General features: G+C 57.6%; 1 protein-coding gene and 1 long non-coding RNA gene across 2 annotated transcripts; both read left to right on the forward strand.

Annotated features, from left to right (window-relative positions):
• The first annotated feature begins 980 nt into the window (after positions 1-980).
• On the forward strand, positions 981-3,987 carry LOC134431878 (oligodendrocyte transcription factor 2). Its single transcript, XM_063180137.1, has 2 exons — positions 981-1,003; positions 1,353-3,987. Exon 2 carries the CDS (start codon positions 1,390-1,392, stop codon positions 2,263-2,265), a length of 876 nt encoding a protein of 291 aa, XP_063036207.1. The 5' UTR covers positions 981-1,003; positions 1,353-1,389; the 3' UTR covers positions 2,266-3,987.
• Positions 3,988-4,619: 632 nt separating this feature from the next.
• Positions 4,620-9,785, forward strand: LOC134415043 (uncharacterized). Its single transcript, XR_010026902.1, has 3 exons — positions 4,620-4,728; positions 6,160-6,249; positions 7,229-9,785. It is a non-coding gene; the product is annotated as an uncharacterized LOC134415043 (long non-coding RNA).
• Positions 9,786-24,314: the final 14,529 nt, after the last annotated feature.

The raw sequence follows: 24,314 nt of genomic DNA on the forward strand, positions 1-24,314 counted from the left end.
TTTTCCTAATTGACCTGTTACGGATCATCCCCGCAACCGTTGGCAAACACATTTCCACGCTTCACTTCTTAACGTTTTAAATACATATTTAACGGATGGTTGAGGCTTGCCGGGCCAGCTGGGAAACACACGGGTGTAAAAATAATACAACAAAGGCAAAGGGGCCGGGGGGGCGGCGGGGAGGGGGCGGCCGGGGGATTTGCCCCAGTGCGAGGGAGCTCCGGCCCTGTTGCGCGGAGCTGCCGCGGCCAGGGGACTCCCGGAGCCGGGCGAGCGGCGCAGCAAGGCGGCAGGCATTTCCGAAGGTCATTTTTTGTTCGTTTGTTAACGTCTTTTACTCTTTCTTTCTTTCTCTCCCCTCTCCCGCTCCCTTCTCGCTGAAGGCTTTTTTGGGGCCGATTTACGCGGCCGCTCCAAGAACTTCTCCGGGTCTCTGCGGGGCCGGAGCCGGGGGATGCTCGGGGCGATTCGCTTGTGGGGAACGGAGAGGCCGAAACCCCGCTTTTCTTCGCCTCTCCTGGCACCGCTTGACGGGGCAATAACGCCGGGGCTCGGGGCAGGAGGGGGCACCGGGCGGGAGAAGCGCTGCCCGCTGCGTGCCGGCGGACGGGCCGGGCACCGGGCAGCACCGACGTGCCGGGGGCCGCTTGGTCCCGTCCCCGTCCCCGTCCCCTTCCCCGTCCCCGTTCCCGTCCCGTCCCGCCCCCCCAACAGCTGTTCCCGGCGCTGTCATTGTTGCGTTTTACTATGGATTTGACAAAAGTCCCTCCCCCCCGCCGGGCTCCCCGCGCCGCTCCGGCCGGCGCCCCCCGCCCCGCGGAGCCCGAGCGGCCCCGGTGACATCAGCCGTGCCCCCGCCGCCGCCGCGGATTGGCGCAGCCCCCCGCCCTCCCGCCGCTGACATCGTTCCTCCCCGGCGCGGATATAAAGCGGCCGCGGCTCCGCCGCAAGGTGCGCGCTGCTGCTGCCACGGTGCTCGCCCGTCCCGGCGCCGCTCGCCACGGTGAGTGAGTGAGTGAGTGAGTGAGTGAGTGAGTGAGTGAGTGAGTGAGTGAGTGAGTGAGTGAGTGAGTGAGTGAGGAGTGAGCGAGGAGTGAGCGAGGAGTGAGCGAGTGAGGAGTGAGCGAGTGCCCCCCGCGCCCGCGGCCCCGCGCGGAGCCGAGCCCCGGAGCCAGGGGAGGGACGGGACGGGACGGGACGGGACGGGACGGGACGGGACGGGACGGGACGGGAGCCGCCCCCGGCGAGGCGAGGGCGGGCAGCGGGGCCGGTCCCGCCGGGGCCGTCGCTCCTGTGCCGACGGGGCGAGCGCTGACGCGGGGCCGCCCTCGGGCTCTCTCCCCTCCCCGCAGGCTGCCCGGTGCGCGCCGCCGCCCCGCCCGCCGGGCCATGGACTCGGACGCCAGCCTGGTTTCCAGCCGCCCGTCCTCCCCGGAGCCCGATGACCTCTTCCTCACGGCCCGGAATAAAGGCAGCGGCGGGGGCTTCACGGGCGGCACCGTGTCCAGCTCCACGCAGAGCGACTCGCCGCCGGAGCTGAGCGCCGAGCTGCGCAGCGCCATGAGCGCCGCGGGGGTGGTGGTGGTGGACAAGCTGGGCTTCAAGTCCTCCTCGTCGTCCTCGTCGTCGTCGTCCTCCTCCTCCTCCAAGAAGGACAAGAAGCAGATGACGGAGCCGGAGCTGCAGCAGCTGCGGCTGAAGATCAACAGCCGGGAGCGCAAGCGGATGCACGACCTGAACATCGCCATGGACGGGCTGCGGGAGGTGATGCCCTACGCGCACGGCCCGTCGGTGCGCAAGCTCTCCAAGATCGCCACGCTGCTCCTGGCGCGCAACTACATCCTCATGCTCACCAACTCCCTGGAGGAGATGAAGCGCCTGGTCAGCGAGATCTACGGCGGCCACCACGCCGGCTTCCACCCCGCCGCCTGCCCCGGCGGCATGGGCGCGCACTCGGCGCCGCTGCCCGGCCACCCGGGCCACCCGGCCTCGCACCCCGTGCACCACCCCATCCTGCCCCCCGCCGCCGTGTCCAGCGCCTCCCTGCCCGGCTCCGGCCTCTCGGCCGTCAGCTCCATCCGGCCCCCGCACGGCCTCCTCAAGTCGCCCTCGGCCGCCGCCGCCGCCCCGCTGGGCAGCGGCTTCCAGCACTGGGGCGGGATGCCGTGCCCCTGCAGCATGTGCCAGGTGTCGGCCCCGCCGCACCACCACGTCTCCGGCATGGGCACGGCCAGCCTGCCCAGACTGGCCACCGACACCAAATGAGTCCCTCCCGCCCCGCCCCGGCACCGCCAGGACCTACAGACGGCAGCGGAGGGGACGGGGACGGGGACGGAGCCGGCCCGGGTGTGCCCGGCTCCCCGGACGCGGGGGAAGCCCCCGGCACGGTAAACCCCGCGCACCTCCCGTGATTTCAATTTCCCGACGCCGCCGCGGACTCCGGAGCGGGGGAGGGCGGCGGAACCGGGGCTCGCCGCTACCGGAGGAACCGGAGCTGCGGAGGGGCTTTGGCTCCGTTATCCGTTCCTGCGCCCCTTCCCTCCCCTTCCCGGTCCCGTTTCTACACGCGGAGCCTTCCGAGCCGCCCCCGGCTCGCATCCCCCGGATTGCCCGTCCCGGGGGGCTCCGGGACTGCGGGATCTGCCCCGCTCCCCCCGGGGCCGCGCCGGTTCTCCCTCCGGTGCGGGGTTTGTAAATAGACCGGTAACGACGCCAGTCCGCTCCGCCTGAGCTTCCCGTCCGTGCACTTGTTCTGTGTCAGCCTCATGAGTGAAAAAGGGGTCGGTTTGCCTTGATTTCCTTCCTTTGGGTTTTGGGGTTTGGTGGGTTGTGTTACTTTTAAGCGTATAACACGTTTGTTTCGGTTTTTCTTTGCGTTCCCGCCACCTTTAACAAAGTTTGAACTCTTTAATGCTCTTTCTGTGTAGGAACTTTCACGCTGTCCGTGTCGCAATACTGAGAACTTGGGCTTGTTTCTGAAATAACAACTTTTCTTATCGCTGCCCCTTGCAGAGATTTTATCATCTGTTTATTTTTGTAAAAAAAAAAAAAAAAAAAACAAACAAAAAAGAAAAAGAAAAAAAAGTTGCTAAATAATATTTATTACTTGTTTGGTTGCAAAAAAAAAAAAAAGAAAGAAAGAAAAGAAAAAAAAAAAGAAAAGAAAAAAAGTGATCCACTGTTGAAATTTTAAATAAATAAAAATTAAAAATGTAAAAAAAAAAAAAAAAGCATTTAAGCATTTTAAATAAATGTCCTTTTCCTCTTCCTCGCTGTTCTAAGGAGGCGGAGACAGACGGGGAAGGGATGGGAATATTTTAGGCGCATCCTTGACTTTCGCGAAGTTTTTTGTCAGTTTGCCTCGCCGGCGAATCGAAACCGTTTGAGGGTTGGGTTTGGGGCTTTTTTTGTTGTTTTTTTTTTCCCCTTCCTCATTTATTCCATTTAGAATCAGAGCGGCGAGGAAGAATCGAGCGGTACCGCGTCGGTAACGTGAAAATGTCTGTCAGTCGAATGCAGCGCTTGACAAAAGCGAAATATTAATTACATATTAATTCGGGGAGAGGAACCACCCAGCTTGGCGCTGGGGAGTTCTCTCCCTGCCACGGCGTCTGCGCGTTTGACCTTCAGCTAAAAACCCACCCAACGAAAATCCACGCAAAAGGGAATTACTGGGGGACAACCCCTCATTTTTCCCCTCCCGAAGCCGCTGGGGTCTGTGGCCCGGGGAGGTTTCAGCAGTTCTGGGGCAGGAGATATTCCGCACACCCCGAGGAAAGGGCTCCGGGGTTTCTGGGGAAAAGGAGCTCGGGGGGCTCGGCACGGGCTGAGGGTCCCACGGTGAGGTCCCCACGTCCCCTGCCCCACAAACGGCAGCACACCGATTTCCGTATTTCGGGCTGCACCCGCAGAAACACACAATTATTCACCGTTCTGACTGCTCGGGGGTGGTTTGGGGAGCGCAGACACCGGCGGGGAATGAGAACAGGGCCGGGCCCCGGGGATTCCTTGTTTGGTTTGGGTTTTTCCTGCAAACCGAGCGGTCCCGGGCGGCCGGGCCGGGCCGGCTCCCCGCGGGCTGCGGCGGCTCCCGGGGTTCCTACGGGGCCGGGCCCGCTCCTTCCTCCCTTCCCTTCCTTGCCAGCCCCTCCAGGAGAGCGGAGGGGGCTGCAGAGAGTGTCCCGCACCCTGTGATGGTGATGGCGATGCCCCAGCCCCGCGGAGATTCCCCTTTCCCTTCCCGCAGCCTTTGGCCAGCACGGCGCTGGCACGGGCACAGCCCAGGGCACGCACGGCGCCGGTGGCCCCGGTGCCTTCCCCCGGTGCGGGGGTGCCCCGGCTTTGGGGGCCGCCCCGGGTGTGGGTTCGGTGCCACCCTGCTGCTCTCCCGCCGCGGGAGAAAGCCCAGACAAGGAGCGGGCAGGTGTCCGCCAGCGCCTGGGGACGGTGCCCGGGACCGGAGCCTTGTGCCAGGCTGCGCTGTGCCAGGGCCGGCCGGGGCCGGGAGGGGCAGCGGTGCCCGGGCACGGTGGGGAGCGGCGGCGGGGACGGAGCCCCCCGGCCGGTTCGGCTCCCGCAGCCCCCCGGGTTCGGCTCCCGCAGCCCCGGTTTCGGTGCCAGAACCCCCCCGCACCCCCGTCCGCGGGGAGGCCGCGATGAGCAGAGCAGCTTTCCCAATTAGCGGAGCTCCGGCGAGGGAGCGCGGCTGCCGAGGAAGGGCAGGAGCAGGTGAGAATTAGAGGGAGCATCATTAGGAGCTGTTCTTTGTCTCTATTAAAGGCAATAATTAGCACCCTGACAGATGCAAAAGTCGGCAGTGGCCAGAAGCCGGTAAATCCTGCTCGTCTGCCTGCCCGCCTCGCCCCCGGAGGGGCCTGGCCCTGTCGCTAACAGGTGGCCCCGGGGAGCCCCGACGGGCAGGGGGGACATCGGGGACACGGCTGTGCTGAGGGGGACATCGGGGACACGGCTGTGCTGCGGGGGACATCGGGGACATCGGGGACACGGCTGTGCTGAGGGGGACATCGGGGACACGGCTGTGCTATGGGGGGACATCGGGGACATCGGGGACATCGAGGACACGGCTGTGCTATGGGGGGACATCGGGGACACGGCTCTGCTGCCGGGGCCGAAAGCAGCGAGGGCAGCATCGCCCCCACCCCAAATCGCCCCTGCCCGCCAGGCCGAGGCCGCGCATCTGCCCCCGGAGGGGGGGACACCCGGGGCTGGCACCGGGGCTGGTACCGGGGCTGGTACCGGGGCTGGCACCAGGGTTGGTACCGGGGCTGGTACCGGGGTTGGTACCGGGGCTGGCACCGGGGCTGGTACCGGGGCTGGTACCGGGGCTGGCACCGGGGCTGGCACCGAGCCGTGCCGGGCACTGCCTGTGCTCCCCGAACCCCCCGTCACAGCTCCCTGCGACTGAGCCCGGCCGTCCTGCGGCCCCCCCAGAGCTCCCCATATGTTCCCCCGGCCCAGGGAAGGCCCCGCAGCCGGGTCAGGTTACGGCGGGGGGGCTCCATCTGCTCCGCGGGGCTCCTGCCGGGACCCCCAGGGACCCGCACTGCTCCCGCACGGAGCCCTCCCTCCCTCCCTCCCTCCATCCTCTTCCTCGGGGTTTTAGGCGCTCCCGGCTCTATCGCGACCTGTCCCGACAGGAGCAGGAAGGCCCTGCCCGCACATCCCGGCTCCCTCCTCACCCCCTCGCTCCTCTCCTTCCTCATTCCCCAACCTCCTCCCTGCTTTCCCCTTCTCTTTCCCTCCTCCCTGCTTTCCCCTTCTCTTTCCCTCCTTCCCCACCTTCCCCTTCTCTCTCTTTCCTTTTTCTTCCTCTGTTCCCCACCGAGCCCAGGCCCAGAAGGGAGAGAGGGGCGGGCAGAGCTCACCAGCGACAGCACAGGGAGCGAGGGGGGGAAAACAGAGATGGGGAAATTCAGGTTCAACATTGGCCATGAGGAACTGTTCCCTGGCAGGGTGGGCAGGCCCTGGCACAGGGTGCCCAGAGCAGCTGGGGCTGCCCCTGCACCCCTGGCAGTGCCCAAGGCCAGACTGGACACTGGGGACAGTGGGAGGTGTCCCTGCCATGGCAGGGTGGCACTGGGTGGGATTTAGGGTCCCTCCAAGCCAAATCCATTCCATGATTCAATCAGCACATTGCAGGCAGAGACCAAAAGGCATCCAGGAAACCCAAGAGGAAGGGAAGGTTGTCCATATCTCACCTCCACAGCGGATTTCTTCAGCCTCTGCCTGGTAAATCTTAAGCCAAGGGGACCAAAATCTGCTGCAAATCCCTGACTGAGGCATTGCTCTTCTGCAGGGCAACAGCTCTGCCTCCTGCCAGTGCAGCCCTGTGGGATGGGATAATGGGATAATGGGATGGGATGGGATGGGATGGGAGCTGCCAGAGCCCCTGCACAGGGCTGCAGGATCCCTCCCCTTTCACTGGCATGCTCACAGTGAGCACCCAGAGCTCCCTCAAGACCTTCCCAAAACCAATGCTCCGCAGAAAAACATGGTTCAGTTTTAGCTCCAGCCTCTGTCCAGGAGCACAGAGCAGGGTGAGGCTCACAGGTCCCACTGAGCTCCTGAGAGCCTCCCCACGCTGACATTCCAGGGCCAAAGTGCCCCTGGACGTCCCTGCAGTGTGCCCAGGGCAGGGCCAGGGTGCTGGGTGGGACAGGGAGCGGTGTCACTGCAGGGACCCCGTGGCACAGCCCGGGCAGGGCCAATCCTGGGCTCCTGCTCCACTGCTCTGGTTCTACCCTTCCCGAGGGGATGGGCTGGTGTCCTGTGTGCTGTCTGATGGCCCAGGGGACACTGCTGTGACAGGAGCCAGCAGCCCCAGAGGATGCCAGCAGCTCCTGCAGTGCCAGGGCAGGCTGTGGGGCTGTGTCAGGCAGGCTGTGGGGCTGTCCCTGGCAGTGACTTTTCCATCCTGTGTGGGACAGGGAGCTCCAAGGGACACAGCATTTCCCAAAAGCTCAGGTGCAGCTGAGGGATGGATTTTCCACCATGAAATCCCAGATGTTTGGGGTGGGGAGGGAGCTCTGAGCCCACCCAGCCCAGCCCTGCCCAGGCAGGGTCACTGCAGCAGGGACACAGGAACGTGCCCATGGGGTTTGGGATGTCTCCAGAGACTCCAGCCCTTCCCTGGGCAGCTGTTCCAGGGCTCTGCCCCTCCAGGGAAGGAATCTCTGCCTCAGGCTGGGCTGCAATTGTTGTGTTTTAGTCCCTGGCCATTGCTCCTTGTCCTGCCACTGGCACCAACACCCCAGGAGCTCCCAGCTCCCTCCAGCCAGCCCTGCAAGCCTGGTTTCCACGGAAGGATTAGGTGGGGAATAAGGTTTTCCCAAACCTCACTGCTGAGAGCCCTTTCCCTCCTCACAGCCAGGCTGGGAGTGATCCCAGGGCTCTGCAAGGCCCTCTCTGGGCATCACAGGTCACCCAAACTGAATTTGCCACTGCAGGCATTAAATATTTTTATATTTCTGCCCAAAAATGTTAAGGGGAGGCAGTGACTGGTGATGGCAGTGGGGCCTCGAGGCTCTGCCAGCCCCATCTCTGCTTTTAAAGGGCACAAAGTGCTCCAGTCCCTCTGGGTCAGTGTGAGGAGTCCCAAAGTTCATTATTAGGAAGAATCCAGCCTTAAATACCGGATCAACAAGGAACTGCAGCATTACATGGATCAGACACATCTGAAAACCTCCCTCAAGTGAATGAGGTCCAAAATATCTGCTCTGGAAAACACCTGTGGAAATCTGCCCACCCTTTAAACCGGTAGAGATGTGGAGTTTACATCACTGAGCAGCACAAAGTGAGAACACCCCGGCCCACATCAGAATAAAAAGGTAAATCCTCTTCAGTGCTCAGGATTGAAGAGACTCTTCCATGGAATTTCATGAGGTGGCCATCAAGCAAAGTGACTTATCATCAGAAGTTATGATAAGGAAAAGATTAAGATTAAGAAGAATTAAATAAAAATGTCTTGGCACTTTTGTCTGGAAAAGCATTCTGCTGGAAAATGCTTTGGAATCAGGAGACTCCAGCAGGTCCTTCACTCAGGGGCTGCCTCCTGACAGGGAAATGAGCATGTGAATGCTGGTCCAGAGATCCACTGAGTACAAACATGGATCATTAATTGGTGCTAGGAATGTTTTATTCATTCTGGAAACTGGGAATGCAGCTGGGCTTTAATCAGCATAAGGAAAATGTCATTTTTTAATAAAAACTCTCCAAAATTCCGGACTTGGTGGGATCTGGGGGGTTGTCCTGTGCAGGGCTGGCAGTCGGAGCCTGGTGAGTTGGGATGTTCCATAAATCCCTGATTCTCCTGGCCCTTGAATATTGATATTGATATTCCATAATTCCCTGATTCCCCTGGCCTTTGAATATTGATATTCCCTGATTCTCTCCTGGCACTTGAATACTGATATTCCCTAATTCCCTGATTCTCCTGTTGTTTGAATATTGATATTGATATCCCATAATTCCCTGATTCTCTTAGCTCTTGAATATTGTTATTCCATAATTCCCTGATTCTCTGGGCCTTCGAATATTGATATTCCATAATATTTCTTGATTATCCTGGCCTTTGAATATTGATATTCCATAATTCCCTGATTTCCCTGGCCTTTGGGTATTGATATTGATATTCCATAATTCTCTCCTGGCACTTCAATATTGATATTCCATAATTCCCCGATTCTCCTGGCCTCTGAATGTTGATATTCCATAATTCCCTGATTCCCCTGGCCTTTGAATATTGATATTCCATGATTCCCTGATTCTCCTAGCTCTTGAATATTGTTATTCCATAATTCCCTGATTCCTCTGGCCTTTGGATATTGTTATTCCATAATTCCCTGATTCTCTCCTGGCACTCGAATATTGATATTCCATGATTCCCTGATTCCCCTGGGCATTGAATATTGATATTCCATAATTCCCTGATTCCCCTGGCCTTTGAATCCATAATTCCCTGATTCCCCTGGCCTTTGGGTATTGATATTGATATTCCATAATTCTCTCCTGGCACTTCAATATTGATATTCCATAATTCCCCGATTCTCCTGGCCTTTGAATATTGATATTGCTATTCCATAATTCCCTGACTCTCCTGGCCTCTGAATATTGATTTTCCATAGTTTCCTGATTCCCCTGGCCTTTGAATATTGATATTGATATTCCATAATTCCCCAATTCTCCTGGCCCTTGAATATTGATATTCCATCATTCCCTGATTCTCCTGGCCTTTGAATGTTGATATTCCATCATTCCCTGATTCTCCTGGCCCTTGAATGTTGACATTCCATAATTCTCTCCTGGCACTTGAATATTGATATTCCATAATTCCCTGATTCCCCTGGCCCTTGAATGTTGATATTCTCTAATTTCCCCGATTCTCCTGGCCTTTGAATATTGATATTCCGCAATTCCCTGATTCTCCTGGCCTTTGAATATTGCTGTTCCATGATTCCCTGATTACGGAATATCACAATTCCCTCGGGAGCCCCAGGCAGGGCAGGGCAGGGATCCCCGGGAGAAAAGATGGATGTAAATGCAAACGAGCGCTTCCCTTGGCCATTCAGGCCCATTCTTGGGATCGGCTTTAGAAGTTTTGTTCTGCCATTTATCTTCGCTTGTTGGAGACGTCTTGACAAACTCCTGAGCATCAATTTCCCATCAGCTTTTGGGCCGCTCTCCTTGAACCGCCAGGTCAGCTCTCCCCGCACGCATCGGCCGGGGTTATCGGGACGGGCCACCCTGCTGCATTGTCCCCCGGAGGGCTGTCCCCGTCCCCGCGGTGGCAGCGCAGCCGTGTCGCGCTCACGGGGACAGCGCCGAGGGGATCGGGCTCCTCGGCCCTCATCAATCATCGCTGCCCCGGCCGCCACAATCGGAACCGGGGCCGCTCCCCGGCAGCCACGGGCGCGCTCTCCCTCTAATGCATCCCCCGTGTTGGTCCTGTTCGGGGGAAAATCAATCAATCACTGTCAGCCGGCATCACCGGGCCGCGCATGGATCGCGATTGCCGCAGCGTCCCGCAGACGCGGCAGGCGGGTGTTAAATGCTGTTTGCAGGAAGACATATACATATATGTATAAGACACGTTTATACACCTCTTTGTCTGCTTGGAAAAGGGAACAAAAACCGCAGAAAAACACTCACGGTTCTCGGGGTTTTGGGGGTTTTTGTGTGTGGATCTGGTTGGTTTTGTTTCCGCTGAAAAGCTGCCACGGCGTTAATCACTCTCATGAGGAAAAGCCTTTTGAGTGAAAACTGAGCAGAGTTTTGGGAGGGGGGGATCTTTTTTGTTGCTCCTGAGGGAGTGGAGCAAGGTTTGGCTTGCTGTGCCTGAGGAGAGGAGATTCACAATGTCCCAAAAGGACAGGGAGACCCCAAACTCCTTCCAAGGGGTGGAGATGGGGCATCTTCTTTGAGAGAGAAAGCCCTGGAAGGTGGGAATTCAGCCCCCCATGTGCTCAGCCCCCATTTGGGGCTGTGCTGAAGAGCCCATGAAGTTTCCCTCTCTCCTGTCCCCAGCAGAAAGAGTTTTGTATGAATTTCGTGCTGCTCCAGTGACAGAGGAGGATTTCCCCTGGGAGCTGAGCACGCCAGGGCAGCAGGAACTGATCCCTATCCCAAACCCATTCCAGAGCCCCAAAAGGGATGGGGAGAATCCTTTTCCAGGTCACAACTTCAGGCACAGAGGACAGAAAATGTGGAAGATGGATGCAACTTCAGGCACAGAGGACAGAAAATGTGGAAGATGGATGGGGAAAGGAGCTGTGCTCAGAACAATGTGGGATGGTCTCAGAGGTCTCCTCTCCTCTCCCTGGATCCCTGGCAGTGCCCAAGGCCAGGCTGGACACGGAGGAGCACCTGGCACAGTGGAAGGTGTCCCTGCCATGACAGGGGTGGCACTGGGTGGGATTTGGGGTCCCTCCACCCAACCCAGTCTGTGACAGATTTTATTTGAGTGTCAGAGCTGAGGCTGAGGAACAACAGCCCCTTCCCGTGCTCCTGATGTAGGAGTGTCGGGGGCAGCACGGTCGGGATGGACAGAGACAGAGATCTCTGCAGCCAGGTCAGGAACTTGGGGTTCATTGCACAGGGCCTGGGTGCAGGGCCCCGCTGGGATTTGGGGTTCATTGCACAGGGCCTGGGTGCAGGGCCCTGCTGGGATTTGGGGTTCATTGCAAAGGGCCCTGCTGGGATTTGGGGTTCATTGCACAGGGCCTGGGTGCAGGGCCCTGCTGGGATTTGGGGTTCATTGCACAGGGCCTGAGTGCAGGGCCCTGCTGGGAGCTGCCAAACACAGCTCAGAGCAGGCTGAGAGAAGAGAGGGGGAGAGAGGATGAGAGGGAAAGAGAGTAAGAGGGGAAGACAGTAAGAGCTAAGTGAGCAAGGTTCCCGTTACAATACAATCAATCTTCTTCTGTGTTGAATATTCTGATTCTCACTAACCAATCCAGTACAATACACAAATCCTATAGCATTTCCATACAGCCTATAAGAATCATTACATTACCATACTGTGTTACATTTCAAACCCTAAAAACTCCTCTTTGGGCCCTTCTGCCAAGCTGTAGGGTCTGCTCTGACCCTTGGGCCTGTCTGCAAGCAGAGGATGTTGTTCCATCAAAAGGGGATCACCTTCAGCCAGCCACACCATTGTTTTCCAGTGTTCAATAACTGAGGGATCTCAAAGCTTGCTTTCATTTCAATCTCACTGATAGGTTCCATATTTTCAAAATCTTTTGCTAGAGAATCATATTGATAAGGCTTTCCTGTTTCATCTTCCCCAACACCTTGGACCTGCTTTGGGGACAGGTTTCCTTGGGAGCTGCTTTGGGGACAGGTTTCCCTGCAGGGTTTGTGGCTCTGCCAGGCACCTGCAGAGGAGCTCTCAGAAGGGATTTGCCTTTCCAGGGCCCTCCCTGTCTGCTCCTCCCTTCCCAGGATGGTTCAAGAGCTTTGTGCCAGCATTCCCTGATCCCAGCCCCTGTTGGAGCTCCCGGGGTGGCTCAGGGAGTCACCTCTGCAAGAGCTGAAATTACAGAAATTAAATTGGAGAAATGCAGACAAAGTGAAAAAAAAAAAATGCCTTGGTGGGAAGGTTTGGGAGGTTTTGGGAAGGTTTGGGAAGGTTTGGGAAGGTTTGGGAAGGGAAGGTTTGGGAAGGTTTGGGAAGGTTTGGGAAGGTTTGGGAAGGGAAGGTTTGGGAAGGTTTGGGAAGGTTTGGGAAGGTTTGGGAAGGGAAGGTTTGGGAAGGTTTGGGAAGGTTTGGGAAGGTTTGGGAAGGGAAGGGAAGGGAAGGGAAGGGAAGGGAAGGGAAGGGAAGGGAAGGGAAGGGAAGGGAAGGGAAGGGAAGGGAAGGGAAGGGAAGGGAAGGGAAGGGAAGGGAAGGGAAGGGAAGGGAAGGGAAGGGAAGGGAAGGGAAGGGAAGGGAAGGGAAGGGAAGGGAAGGGAAGGATCAGCCTCAGGAGAAGCTGCACGGGTCAGGATCAGCCCTGGGCACACCCTGGCACTCGGCACCGACATTCCCGGGGCAGGAGCAGGACAGAGCCCCCGCAGCCTCCAGGCTCTGGCTTTGCTCACAGAAATGCCAGAAGCTGCTGAAGGAGAGGGAGGTGGCAGAAAGGAGCCGCAAATCCCTGTCTGACGTGTCCTGCAGAAGGGAGGAGCCGCTCCGGAGGTGGGAGCTGAAGAGTGGGATTTGCCTGAGACAACACAATAAACGCACAATTCGGATTTTGTTCCTTTTTCATGTCTATGGGGGAAAACCCTCTGCAGCTTCATTAACAAACCTGTCCCTAATCCTACCCAAACCCCCTGAAAAAAAGATGATATTAACCGAAATCCAGCCGGCTTCGCAGAGCCTGGGAGTAAATGAACTTTTAATGCATGGAGAACATATTCATTATAATGTATAAAGAGGCAATTTTCATTTTGTTTGTGTTCTTAAGAGTGTGACAGCGTCTTGTTTGCCACTGCCCCTGGGTATAAGCCAGCATTGTGTGCCTTAATTAGATATTCCCGTGCTAGTGTGAGGGACATATGTCTATTCACGGGAACAAACATCAAGAGTCTGCCTCGGCCTTTCATGTCCTGCTACGTCGGGATAAAGGCAGAGCAAGTGCAAGCTCTCCCAAGGACCTGTGGCCCCAAACAGCTTGAGCACAACGCGCGGGCATTCAGCGATTGGTTACAGTTTATTAACAGCCCATAAACTCCTCATCTGCTCCGCTCTCGTTAAAGTTGTCACCTGCGGCTGCCGCGGCACAGTCGGGCTGGGAACGGGGAATGGGAATGGGGAATGGGAAATGGGAAATGGGGAATGGGGAATGGGGAATGGGAATGGGGATGGGGAATGGGGATGGGGAATAGGAACGGGGATGGGGAATGGGAATGGGGATGGGGATGGGAATGGGGAATGGGGAATGTGGATGGGGAATGGGGAATGGGAATGGGGAATGGGGAATGGGAATGGGGAATGGGGAATGGGGAATGGGAATGGGGAATGGGGAATAGGGATGGGGAATGGGAATGGGGAATGGGGAATGGGAATGGGGAATGGGGAATGGGGATGGGGAATGGGGAATGGGAATGGGGAATGGGGAATGGAGAATGGGAATGGAGAATGGGAATGGGGAATGGGTAATGGGAACGGGGAATGGGATGGGGAATGGGGAATGGAGAATGGGGAATGGGAACGGGGAATGGGATGGGAATGGGAATGGGGAATGGAGAATGGAGAATGGGGAATGGGTAATGGGAATGGGGAATGGAGGTCTGAGAATGGGGGATGGGGAATGGGGAATAGGAATGGGGAATGGAGATCTGAGAATGGGGAATGGGGCTCTGGGAATGGGCTCTGGGAATGGGGAGTGGGGTTCTGGGAATCGGAAATGGGGCTCTGGGAATAGGGAATGGGGCTCTGGGGATGAGGGCTCTGGGAATGGGGCTCAGCGCTGCCCCCGCTCCCCCTGCCCACCGTTCCCTGCCTGGGCTTGGCCCGGGTGGCCCAAAAGGAAAGAAAAACCCCGCAGAAGCTCAGGAGGCTGCAGTGACACCCCAGGAGCTCAGGTTCCCAAATCCCATCCCTTCCCAAATGCCTTCCCTTCCTTTCCCAAATCCTTCCCTTCCCTTCCCTTCCCTTCCCTTCCCTTCCCTTCCCTTCCCTTCCCTTCCCTTCCCTTCCCTTCCCTTCCCTTCCCAAACCTTCCCTTCCCTTCCCTTCCCTTCCCTTCCCAAACCTTCCCTTCCTAAACTTCCCAAACCTTCCCTTCCCAAACCTTCCCAAACCTTCCCTTCCCAAAACCTTCCCTTCCCTGGGCTGGCACCACCTGGGGCTGTGCTCACCCCCTCTCACCTGCTGTGCCTCATCTGAAAGCCTGAATTGGGCAGAATCCGAGATTCCAGGGGATCTGACAGTGAGTGACGTGAGCCAGGCCAGGAGTTCAGAGTCAGGGTTTGAGGAGAGAGTGGGGTGAGAACAGCCCAGAGCAGCTGGGGCTGCCCTGGATCCCTGGCAGTGCCCAGGGCCAGGCTGGGCACTGGGGCTGGAGCAGCCTGGGACAGTGGGAGGTGTCCCTGCCACGGCAGGGCTGGGAATGAAATGATCCTCAAGGTCCCTCCCAGCCCAAACCAGTCTGGGATTCTGTGATTCCATGGAACAGCTCCTGGGTTTGCTGTGCCCAGCCCAGGATCCTGGCTGCATTCCTGGCTGCTCTGCTGGCCCAGCACAGGGACAGCTCCATGGGCAATGTCCCTCCTGGAGGAGTTTGCTGCCCCAGGCAGCCGAGCAGGGACAACATTCTGGGGCTTGGCAGGGGTGGCACTGGGTGGGTTAAGGTCCCTCCCAACCCAACCCAACCCACTCCACGCTTGTGTGACAATGACATTTCTCACAGCTGTCCAAGCACCCGGACACCACCAATGCCATTAAGGGGGAAGAAGGGTCTCTGCCATCCCCATGAGGTCTCCATGAGCAGCACACCCAGAGGCCCCCAGGCCCACCCGTGGCTGTGGGTGTAAAATCCCCTGAAGCCCCTGCAGAACCTGCCAGAGCTTCCCAGCCGTGTGTGCCCCCGCAGGGCCCGGCCAGGACCCGATCATCGCCCGGGAGGGGCAGGGAGGGAGCCCAGCCCCGCATCCACCCGAGCCTGGCTGTGCAATGGGCTGGGCTAATGAGCGCCGCTAATGAGCTGCTCTCCTGCAGCACAGCCTCAGGGTCCGGATGCAGCAGCTCCGAGCAGGCAGGAGCAGACCCAGGCCAGGAATTTCCCTGGCGGTGCCTCAGGGCTGCCCTTGGAGGCAGAGAGTGCCCAGCAGCAGCTGGGCACCTCTGCCCACCCCAGGGACGATCCTGTTCACCCCATGGACACCTCTGTCCACCCCATGGACATCTCTGTCCACTCCATTGACATCTCTTCCCACCGCATGGACACCTCTGCTCATCCCATGGACACCTTTGTCCACCCCACTGCCACCTCTGCCCTCCCCATTCCACCTCTGCCCAACTCACCGCCACCTCTGCCCACCCCAGAGACATTTCTGTTCACCCCATGGACATCTCTGTCCACTCCATTGACATCTCTGTCCATTCCACTGCCACCTCTGCCCACCCCACTGCCACCCCTGCCCTCCCCACGGGCACACCAAGAGCAGCCTCAGGCCACCAAAGGGACACTTGCCAGCCTGGCTGTTGGCAGCATTTTGGATTTTTGCCATCCCAGCAGTGCTGGGCACGGAGAGAGAGAGAAAACCCTGCTGGAGCGACAGTCCTGGGACACCACACTGCATAAAAGCTTTCCAAGGTGGATGTTCGGCTGAATTCATGACAGGACTTGTAGTTTTGTTGTTAAAATAATTATTCTGTATTATTTTAAAGGAAATAAAATGTTCAGGCTCTGAAAGCCTCTTGGGCAGCACAGATTTCCACACAGGGAGTGCAGCAATCCCAGAGTCCAGAGCAGCATTGTCAGCCCCAGGCTGGATTCCAGTTTCACAAAACCATGGACAGTCCCCCCCTGGGATGAGCCCCACACCCGGAGGGTTTTGTCACCAGAACTTCTCTTCTGGTGTCCTCCCTTTGGCAGTGGCACTGGTTGGAGGGACCCCAAATCCCACCCAGTGCCGCCCCTGCCATGTCAGGGACACCTCCCACTGTCCCCAGTGTCCAGCCTGGCCCTGGGCACTGCCAGGGGTGCAGGGGCAGCCCCAGCTGCTCTGGGCACCCTGTGCCAGGGCCTGCCCACCCTGCCAGGGAACAATTCCTCATTGCCAAGATCCCACCCAGCCCTGCCCTCTGGCACTGGCAGCCATTCCCTGGGTGCTGTCCCTGCAGGCCTTGTCCCCAGTCCCTGTCCATGTTTCCTGTCAGCTCCTGCAGGTCCTGGAAGGCCACAGCTGGGTCACCTCCTGGGTTCCAGGAGCTCTGGGAAGTGGGGCAATCCCGTGGCCAGTGAGGGACTTGCCACTGGTGATTTTAGTGCCATTTCAGCACTGTGAACCCACGAGGAGCAGAACAGAGCAGAGCAGAGCAGAACAGAGCAGAGCTGAGCAGAAGCAGCACAGACAGGTCTCTGCTCCTGGGCTCTGCCTGTGCCAGCCTGGAAGGGTTTCACTGTGGGTTTTATTCCCTCTCAGAATCCCAAATTCCCCAGAATCCCAGCTCCTGCAGAGGCCAAAACACACTTCTTCCAGGTTTGCCCTTGGAGGAACAAAACTCTCCTGTTAATCCTGACAAAGAATAGGTCAGACCCAGACTTAATCCGGGCCGCCCTTGGCCGAGCATCCCGGGAGTGCCAGGAAGGGGCTGGATCCTGCTGGGAATGGGGATGGATCCTGCTGGGAATGGGGATGGATCCTGGGAACGGGGATGGATCCTGCTGGGAATGGGGATGGATCCTGGGAGCAGGGTGGATCCCGCCGGGAATGGGGATGGATCCTGCCGGGAATGGGGATGGATCCTGCTGGGAATGGGGATGGATCCTGCCGGGAATGGGGATGGATCCTGCTGGGAATGGGGATGGATCCCGCCGGGAATGGGGATGGATCCTGCCGGGAATGGGGATGGATCCTGCTGGGAACGGGGATGGATCCTGGGAGCAGGGTGGATCCCGCCGGGAATGGGGATGGATCCTGCCGGGAATGGGGATGGATCCTGCTGGGAATGGGGATGGATCCTGCCGGGAATGGGGATGGATCCTGCTGGGAACGGGGATGGATCCGGGCGGGAGTGGGGATGGATCCCGGGAACGGGGCTGGATCCCGCCGGGATCGGGTCCGGTCTCTCCCGGAGCGGGCTGCGGGCGCTGCTCTGCTCTGTATGCAGGGGAGCCGCCGCCGCGCTGCCGCCCCTGCCATTGTCGGGCGGGCACGGCGACCATCTGGAAACAGCAGCGGGGACAGCGAGCCCCCGCTCCCTGCGGGGACAGCGACACGGACGGGCACGGCTCGGTCCCGAGCGCACCGAGGGGGACGCGGGGACACGCGGGACAGGCGGGACAGGCCGGCTTTGGGAGCAGCGCTGCCCGCGGTCCCGGCAGTGCCTCCTGTGCCACAGCCCACGCAGGCCGGAGGGATTTTAACCATCCACGGCGGTTTTTGCCCCGATTCTGGGGTGATCCCATGCACGGGGGTTTTCGCCCCGGTTCTGGGGTGACCCGTGCCAGGTGCCAGTGAGGGAGATGCGTCTGGCACCCCTTCCCCCGAGCAGGAGTCACCCAGCTCCTGCCGATGCCTCTTTTGGGCTCTCCCAAGGCTCCTCTGGCAGGAGGGGTTTGGTGAGGGCAGTTTTGGCCACACCACGATGGATGAGCGACTTCTCCAGCACTCCCTGTCCAAACGTCGCCGTGAGCACAAACGGATGGAAAGAGGAGCAGGGAAATGGTGAAAGGGAGCTCCAGCAGCGCCACTGGCTGCTCATTCCCAGTGTCTGCTGTGTTTGCCTTCCCTGCCCTGCCAAATCTTCCCCACCAAACGGGAACGCACGGGCTCAGGAATCATTTCCCTGGATGTTCTCCATGGCAGAGGCTGTGCTGCCTGCGCTGCTCCCCAGTTCCTCACACCCCAGAACACCAGGTATGGGATGGGTGCAGGGGGGATTTGGGTTATTCCACTCAGCAGCAAAACCTAAACAGCTGAGGGAGCTGAATCCCATTGAACAAAGGGCCTGGGGTGCTTCAGGCTCCTCATTGCTGCTGCCCTGTCTGTCCTGGGCAGAACCTGTCAGAGCTGCCATGTGCAGTGATGGCACCAATCTGCCAGGAGAATTCCATACCCAGCACCAGCTTCCCATGGCAGGCATCCTTCAGATCCCACAAGGCAATCCCAGAGGATCCCTGGGGCTGGCACAGCCCTGCCAGCCCATGGAGTGCCAGCTGTGCCCCGTGGGCACCTTGTCCCCAGCCCAGAGGACTCAGTGCCACCTCCAGGGCACACCTGCAGGGATGGGCACTGCAAAGCTCCCTGGGCAGCCCCTGCCAAGGCCTGAGCTCCCTTTCCATGGGCAAATTGCTGCTGCTGTCCCAGCTGAGCCTGCCCTGGCCCAGCCTGAGGCCGCTCCCTCTGCTCCTGTCCCTGTTCCCTGGCAGCAGAGCCCGACCCCCCGGCTGTGCCCTCCTGGCAGGGACTTGTGCAGAGCCACGAGGGCCCCTGAGCCTCCTTTGCTCCAGCCTCAGCCCCTTCCAGCTCCTCAGGGATTCTGCAGCCCCTTCCAGCTCCTCAGGGATTCTGCAGCCCCTTCCAGCTCCATTCCCTGCCCTGGACACGCTCCAGCCCCTCCAGGTCTCTCCTGCAGGACCAGAACTGGACTCAGAACTCCTTTCCTTGCTCTCCACCGGGGCCACCTGAGCCACAGCCACCCGTGTCCCCTGGAGAAGCACCACCTGCGCAGGGCATTTTCCAAACTTGGTGACAAAACCAGGCGGATGAAGACGTTTCCATCCCAGTTTGGGAGTCACCAGGCCCCACTTACTCCAACACAACCCCTGCTCAGTTCATTCTCTGGATCCACGGGCCAGGCTGGGATTTTCCAGCGTTCCCGAGGGAGCTCAGCTGTGTTCCATCGCAGTGGGATCCGCGTCTGGTTCTCCCCGGTTCCCCTGGCAATCCCAGCTCCATGCATCAGCCCGAGGCCCTGCCAGGCCCTGCAGGGAGATGGGATTTGGCACCTCAGCTCTGCATGCTCGCTGCCAGGCCCGGAGCCCAGACCCCCCCTCACCTTTTGGCATCTCCCCCTCTCGTTTCTGGGCGCGCAGAGGGCCCAGCTTCCCGCGGCACGGCCCAGGTGAAGGAACAGAGGCGCTCTGTGCTCCGCGGCCCGGCCTCGCAGGTGCTCGAGGAACTTGGCCGGGGCCGCCGCCCCCCCGGCGCATCCATTTTACCTTCTGGCCGCCTCTAATGAATCATTCATCCCTTTCTGGGCACGGAGAATGGGCAGCCCCGGCCCCGGCTGCCTCCCCCCGGTTTGTTCCCTTTCAGCCGCGCTCTTCCTGCCGCTTTCTGCCCCCTCAATGGGCGAGGAGCGAAACCGGATGGCTGGATGGAGCGCTGGGAAATGACTTCAGAGCCACCTTTGTTCCAGCCCGCTCTCGCTGCCCGCTCTTGGCCGTGTGGGGCTGTGAATGGAGGCGTTTGGGCAGCACCGCAGAGTGCCCGTGGCACCGCGCTTTGTGCTGCACATCGGGCACAGGCCCCGAGCAAATTGTGCCTGTGCACGGCAGCGGTGTCAGCCCACGGAGCGCTGGCTCTGCCATTGACTCCAGAGAGGCTCCAAGCACGGGCCTGGCTCCTGTGAGCACAGCCAAGGCTCTCAAAGGGGTTTATGCACCGGCCTTTGGGATTTCACAGCTCCGAGCGCTGTCCTGGCTCCTGTGAGCACAGCCAAGGCCCTCAAAGGGGTTTATGCACCGGCCTTTGGGATTTCACATCTCTGAGTGTGGGCCTGGCTCCTGTGAGCACAGCCAAGGCTCTCAAAGGGGTTTATGCACCGGCCTTTGGGATTTCACAGCTCTGACCACGGGCCTGGCTCCTGTGAGCACAGCCAAGGCTCTCAAAGGGGTTTATGCACCGGCCTTTGGGATTTCACAGCTCTGAGAGGTGTCCTGGCTCCTGTGAGCACAGCCAAGGCTCTCAAAGGGGTTTATGCACCGGCCTTTGGGATTTCACAGCTCTGAGCACTGTCCTGAGCACAGCCAAGGCTCTCAAAGGGGTTTATGCACCGGCCTTTTGGGATTTCACAGCTCCGAGCGCTGTCCTGGCTCCTGTGAGCACAGCCAAGGCTCTCAAAGGGGTTTATGCACCGGCCTTTGGGATTTCACAGCTCTGAGCACTGTCCTGAGCACAGCCAAGGCCCTCAAAGGGGTTTATGCACCGGCCTTTGGGATTTCACAGCTCGGCCTGGCCGCTGAAAGGCTGGAAATGATTTAGCGCTGATTTTCTGTCTGTGACATTGTTCAAGGGAGTGTTTGACTGTCACAGATAACTTTTATGAAAAATCCTGAAAAAGCTGAGAGGAACAAAATGTAAACATTGATTATCTGCTGCTGTGGAATGCAACAGGGGCATCTGGGATTGGTCTCATGTGGGTGTTTCTATTTAATGGCCAATCACAGTCAGCTGGCTTGGACAGAGAGTCTGGGACAGCTGCTTTTGTTATCATTCTTTCCTTTTCTATTCTTAGCCTTCTAGTGAAACCTTTTCTTCTATTCTTTTAGTATAGTTTTAATGTAATATATACCATAAAATAATAAATCAGCCTTCTGAAACACGGAGTCAGATCTACGTCTCTTCCCTCATCCTAAGACCCCTGTGAACACGGTCACATTTGACTGCTCATTTCAGGGTGTTACACGAAGAAAAACTCTCGTACTTCTATGTCCTCATCAATTTTCAGCGAGTTAAACCTGTGGCTAACTGCATTTTGCATTGAGCCGCTGTGGGCTAACAGAGCCCAGCCAGCTGCTACAAGGGGAGATATTTGCCCTCCAGTTATTTTTACTGAAGCTCCTAGTGTCTGCAGCAAAATATAAACATTCACTCCACAGAATTATTTGTGAGTGGCATTTCAGTTTGCTTTTTGAGTGTCTGCACCGAACAGAAACAATAACTGAGTTTGAGTTAGGAATGACCCGATCCACCCTTTGCACAGCTCCCGTGCCTGCAGGTGGAAAATGGATTATTGATATGAAAACAGGGAAAAACAGGAATCCACCACACACATCACCCTCCAAAAACCCTACAGAGTGCCAGCTCAGCGCTGTGCTGGTCCTGCTCCATTCCCACCCGCTCCCCAATGGCACAAAGGATTTGGGCTGGGCTGGATTGGTGACTTTGGGTGGCTCTGGTGAGACCCGAGGGGCAGCTGGGGGACCCTGAATCCCTTCAGCAGGGCTGGGAGTGAGCCCAGAGCTCTGGGGATGGGCAGGAGCCCGGGCTGCAATAGGAGCAGAGCTTTAGGAGCCCCCCAAAAGCCCTGGGTAGGAGCCATTGGTGCCGTCCTCCCCTCTCCCCACACCCCAATTTCCCATTTTTCCCTTTTTTTCTCCCTCCTGCTGTAGCCCCATTTCTCTTCACAGAGAAGAGCAAGGCAATTCTTCCCAAGAACGTTCTTATCTCATTTGCTGTGCCTGTGTTTGCGCAAAAGTAGAATGCCATATGGAGATGGATCACCCAAATGGTGCTTTGCATGGCTGTTTGGGTTTCTGATGTTGTAAACCTTGTTTTAGTGATACAACAGAAGTAGATTTTCTACAGGTAAAGAATGTCCTCAATCATTTTACACCAGAACTTGACTGAGGTTTGATTGGCAATGGATAAACCTCCCGAGGTGTGTTTGTTCTCTCTCCTCCCTCCTTGTCGCAGACATCTCTTTATGAAAATCCTTTCTTAGGATATTTTCTTCCTGAGAAGCTGAGAGGCTCCAGGAACAAAATGCAAACAATGGTTATCTGCTGCTGTGGAATGCAACAGGTGGATTTTTGATTGGCCCATCTTGGATGTTTATAATTAATGGCCAATCAAGGCTGCGCTATCTCGGACAGAGTCTGAGACAGCTGGCTTTTGTTATCATTCTTTGCTATTCTATTTTCAGCTTAGCCAGCCTTCTGAGAGGAAGCTTTCCATCTATTCTTTAGTATAGTTGTAATGTAATATATATAATAAAATAATAAATCAATGTGACGATGGCCACAAGGGTTGCAGGTGAAGAGACAGGCAAGAATGTTGGCCTCATGTTCAGAAGGCTTGATTTATTATTTTATGATATATATACTACATTATAACTATACTAAAAAGAATAGAAGGAAAAGTTCTCAGAAGGTTTGCTAAGCTAAGAATAGAAAACAATGAATAACAAAGGAGCTCTCACCGACTCTGTCCCAGAGAGAGCTCAGTCCTAGATTGGCCATTAATTGTACACATCCGACATGGGCCAGTCACAGATGCACCTGTTGCACTCCACAGCAGCAGATAACCATTGTTTACATCCTTTTTCAGGGGCCTCAGCTTCCCAGGAGGGAAAATCCTAAAGAAAGGATTTTTATGAAAGGACGTCTGCGACAAATCAAGCCTTCTGAAATAATGGAGTCAGGTCTACGTCTCTTCCCTCATCCTGAAAACCCCTGTGACCACTGTCACACCTCCTGCCATCTCCCGAGCTGTGTTTGTGCCCTCTCCTCCTCCTGCCACCTCCCAAGGTGTGTTTGTGCCCTCTCCTCTCTCCTGCCACCTCCCGAGCTGTGTTTGCTCCCTCTCCTCCTCCTGCCACCTCCCGAGCTGTGTTTGTGCCCTCTCCTCCTCCTGCCATCTCCCAAGGTGTGTTTGTGCCCTCTCCTCTCCTCTCCTCTCCTCTCCTCTCCTCTCCTCTCCTCTCCTCTCCTCTCCTCTCCTCTCCTCTCCTCTCCTCTCCTCTCCTCTCCTCTCCTCTCCTCTCCTCTCCTCTCCTCTCCTCTCCTCTCCTCTCCTCTCCTCTCCTCTCCTCTCCTCTCCTCTCCTCTCCTCTCCTCTCCTCTCCTCTCCTCTCCTCTCCTCTCCTCTCCTCTCCTCTCCTCTCCTCTCCTCTCCTCTCCTCTCCTCTCCTCTCCTCTCCTCTCCTCTCCTCTCCTCCTCCTGCCACCTCCCGAGCTGTGTTTGTGCCCTCTCCTCCTCCTGCCATCTCCCAAGGTGTGTTTGTGCCCTCTCCTCCTCCTGCCACCTCCCAAGCTGTGTTTGTGCCCTCTCCTCTCTCCTGCCATCTCCCGAGCTGTGTTTGTGCCCTCTCCTCCCCTCCTGCCATCTCCCGAGCTGTGTTTGTGCCCTCTCCTCCTCCTGCCATCTCCCAAGGTGTGTTTGTGCCCTCTCCTCCTCCTGCCACCTCCCAAGCTGTGTTTGCTCCCTCTCCTCCCCTCCTCCCGCCCCTGCTGGCCGGGGTGCCCGGTGCTGATGCCCAGCACGGCCGCCTGTCCCCGCTGCCATCGGGAAGGTGCCCGGCACACAAAGGGCCGGCCCTTGGTGCCAAGTCTGGGCTGGCAGCGGCGGCTCGGTGCCACGGGAGCGCCGTGCCAGGGGCTCTGCCTGCCGGGAGCAGACCCCGCTCCTTTCCAAGGGCTTTGCTGCCTTTCTTTCGTTCTTTGTGCCTTTTCCTCTCGGAAATAGAAAGAAAGGGAAGGGATGGTGGCCACCAGGATTGAGCTCTTGCAACAATAACTGAAACCTTTTGGGGTTTAATGTATTTTTCTTTTCCATCCTCCAGGGATGAAAAATACCCTCCCAGGAGGAAAAAAAACCCGAGGAAACAATCAAACCCCTGCAGTGCAGCAGGAGTTGGACTTCAATGACTTTGTGGGTCCCTTCCAGCTCAGGATTTTGTGGCTCTATGAAGTCTAAGCAGCCATTTACAGCTTTGAGCCTGGTGCATTTTATTGAGCAGGAGAATCACAGAATCCTCAAACTTGGAAGAGATGTTTAAGATCAACAAGACCAACTGTCAGCCCAGCATTTCCACTGCGAAACGCTGCGTATTTCCTTCCCTTGGAGAAGGAAAAATGTGAGTATCCAAAGCTCCACTCCCACAGCAGGAAACTCCAACCCTGCCCTGGATCCTCGGGGTGCTGTTGCTGGAGAAGAGGTTGTGAACAGGCTGTGAAACAGAGAAACAGGACAAGAGGGTCAGGAAAAAACTCAAATCTCCATCTTCCTCCTGGCTTCACTTTGGACAAGAAGGAAAAAGACCCCATCTCACCACGGGGTCCTGGTACCACTTGCTCTGATCAGAAACTCCCAAGGGGAAGCCTTGGCTCCCAGCAAAGTCCTCCATGTAGTTTAGA

The sequence above is a fragment of the Melospiza melodia genome, chromosome 2 (genome assembly GCF_035770615.1).
Source record: "Melospiza melodia melodia isolate bMelMel2 chromosome 2, bMelMel2.pri, whole genome shotgun sequence".
Classification (NCBI taxonomy): domain Eukaryota; kingdom Metazoa; phylum Chordata; class Aves; order Passeriformes; family Passerellidae; genus Melospiza; species Melospiza melodia.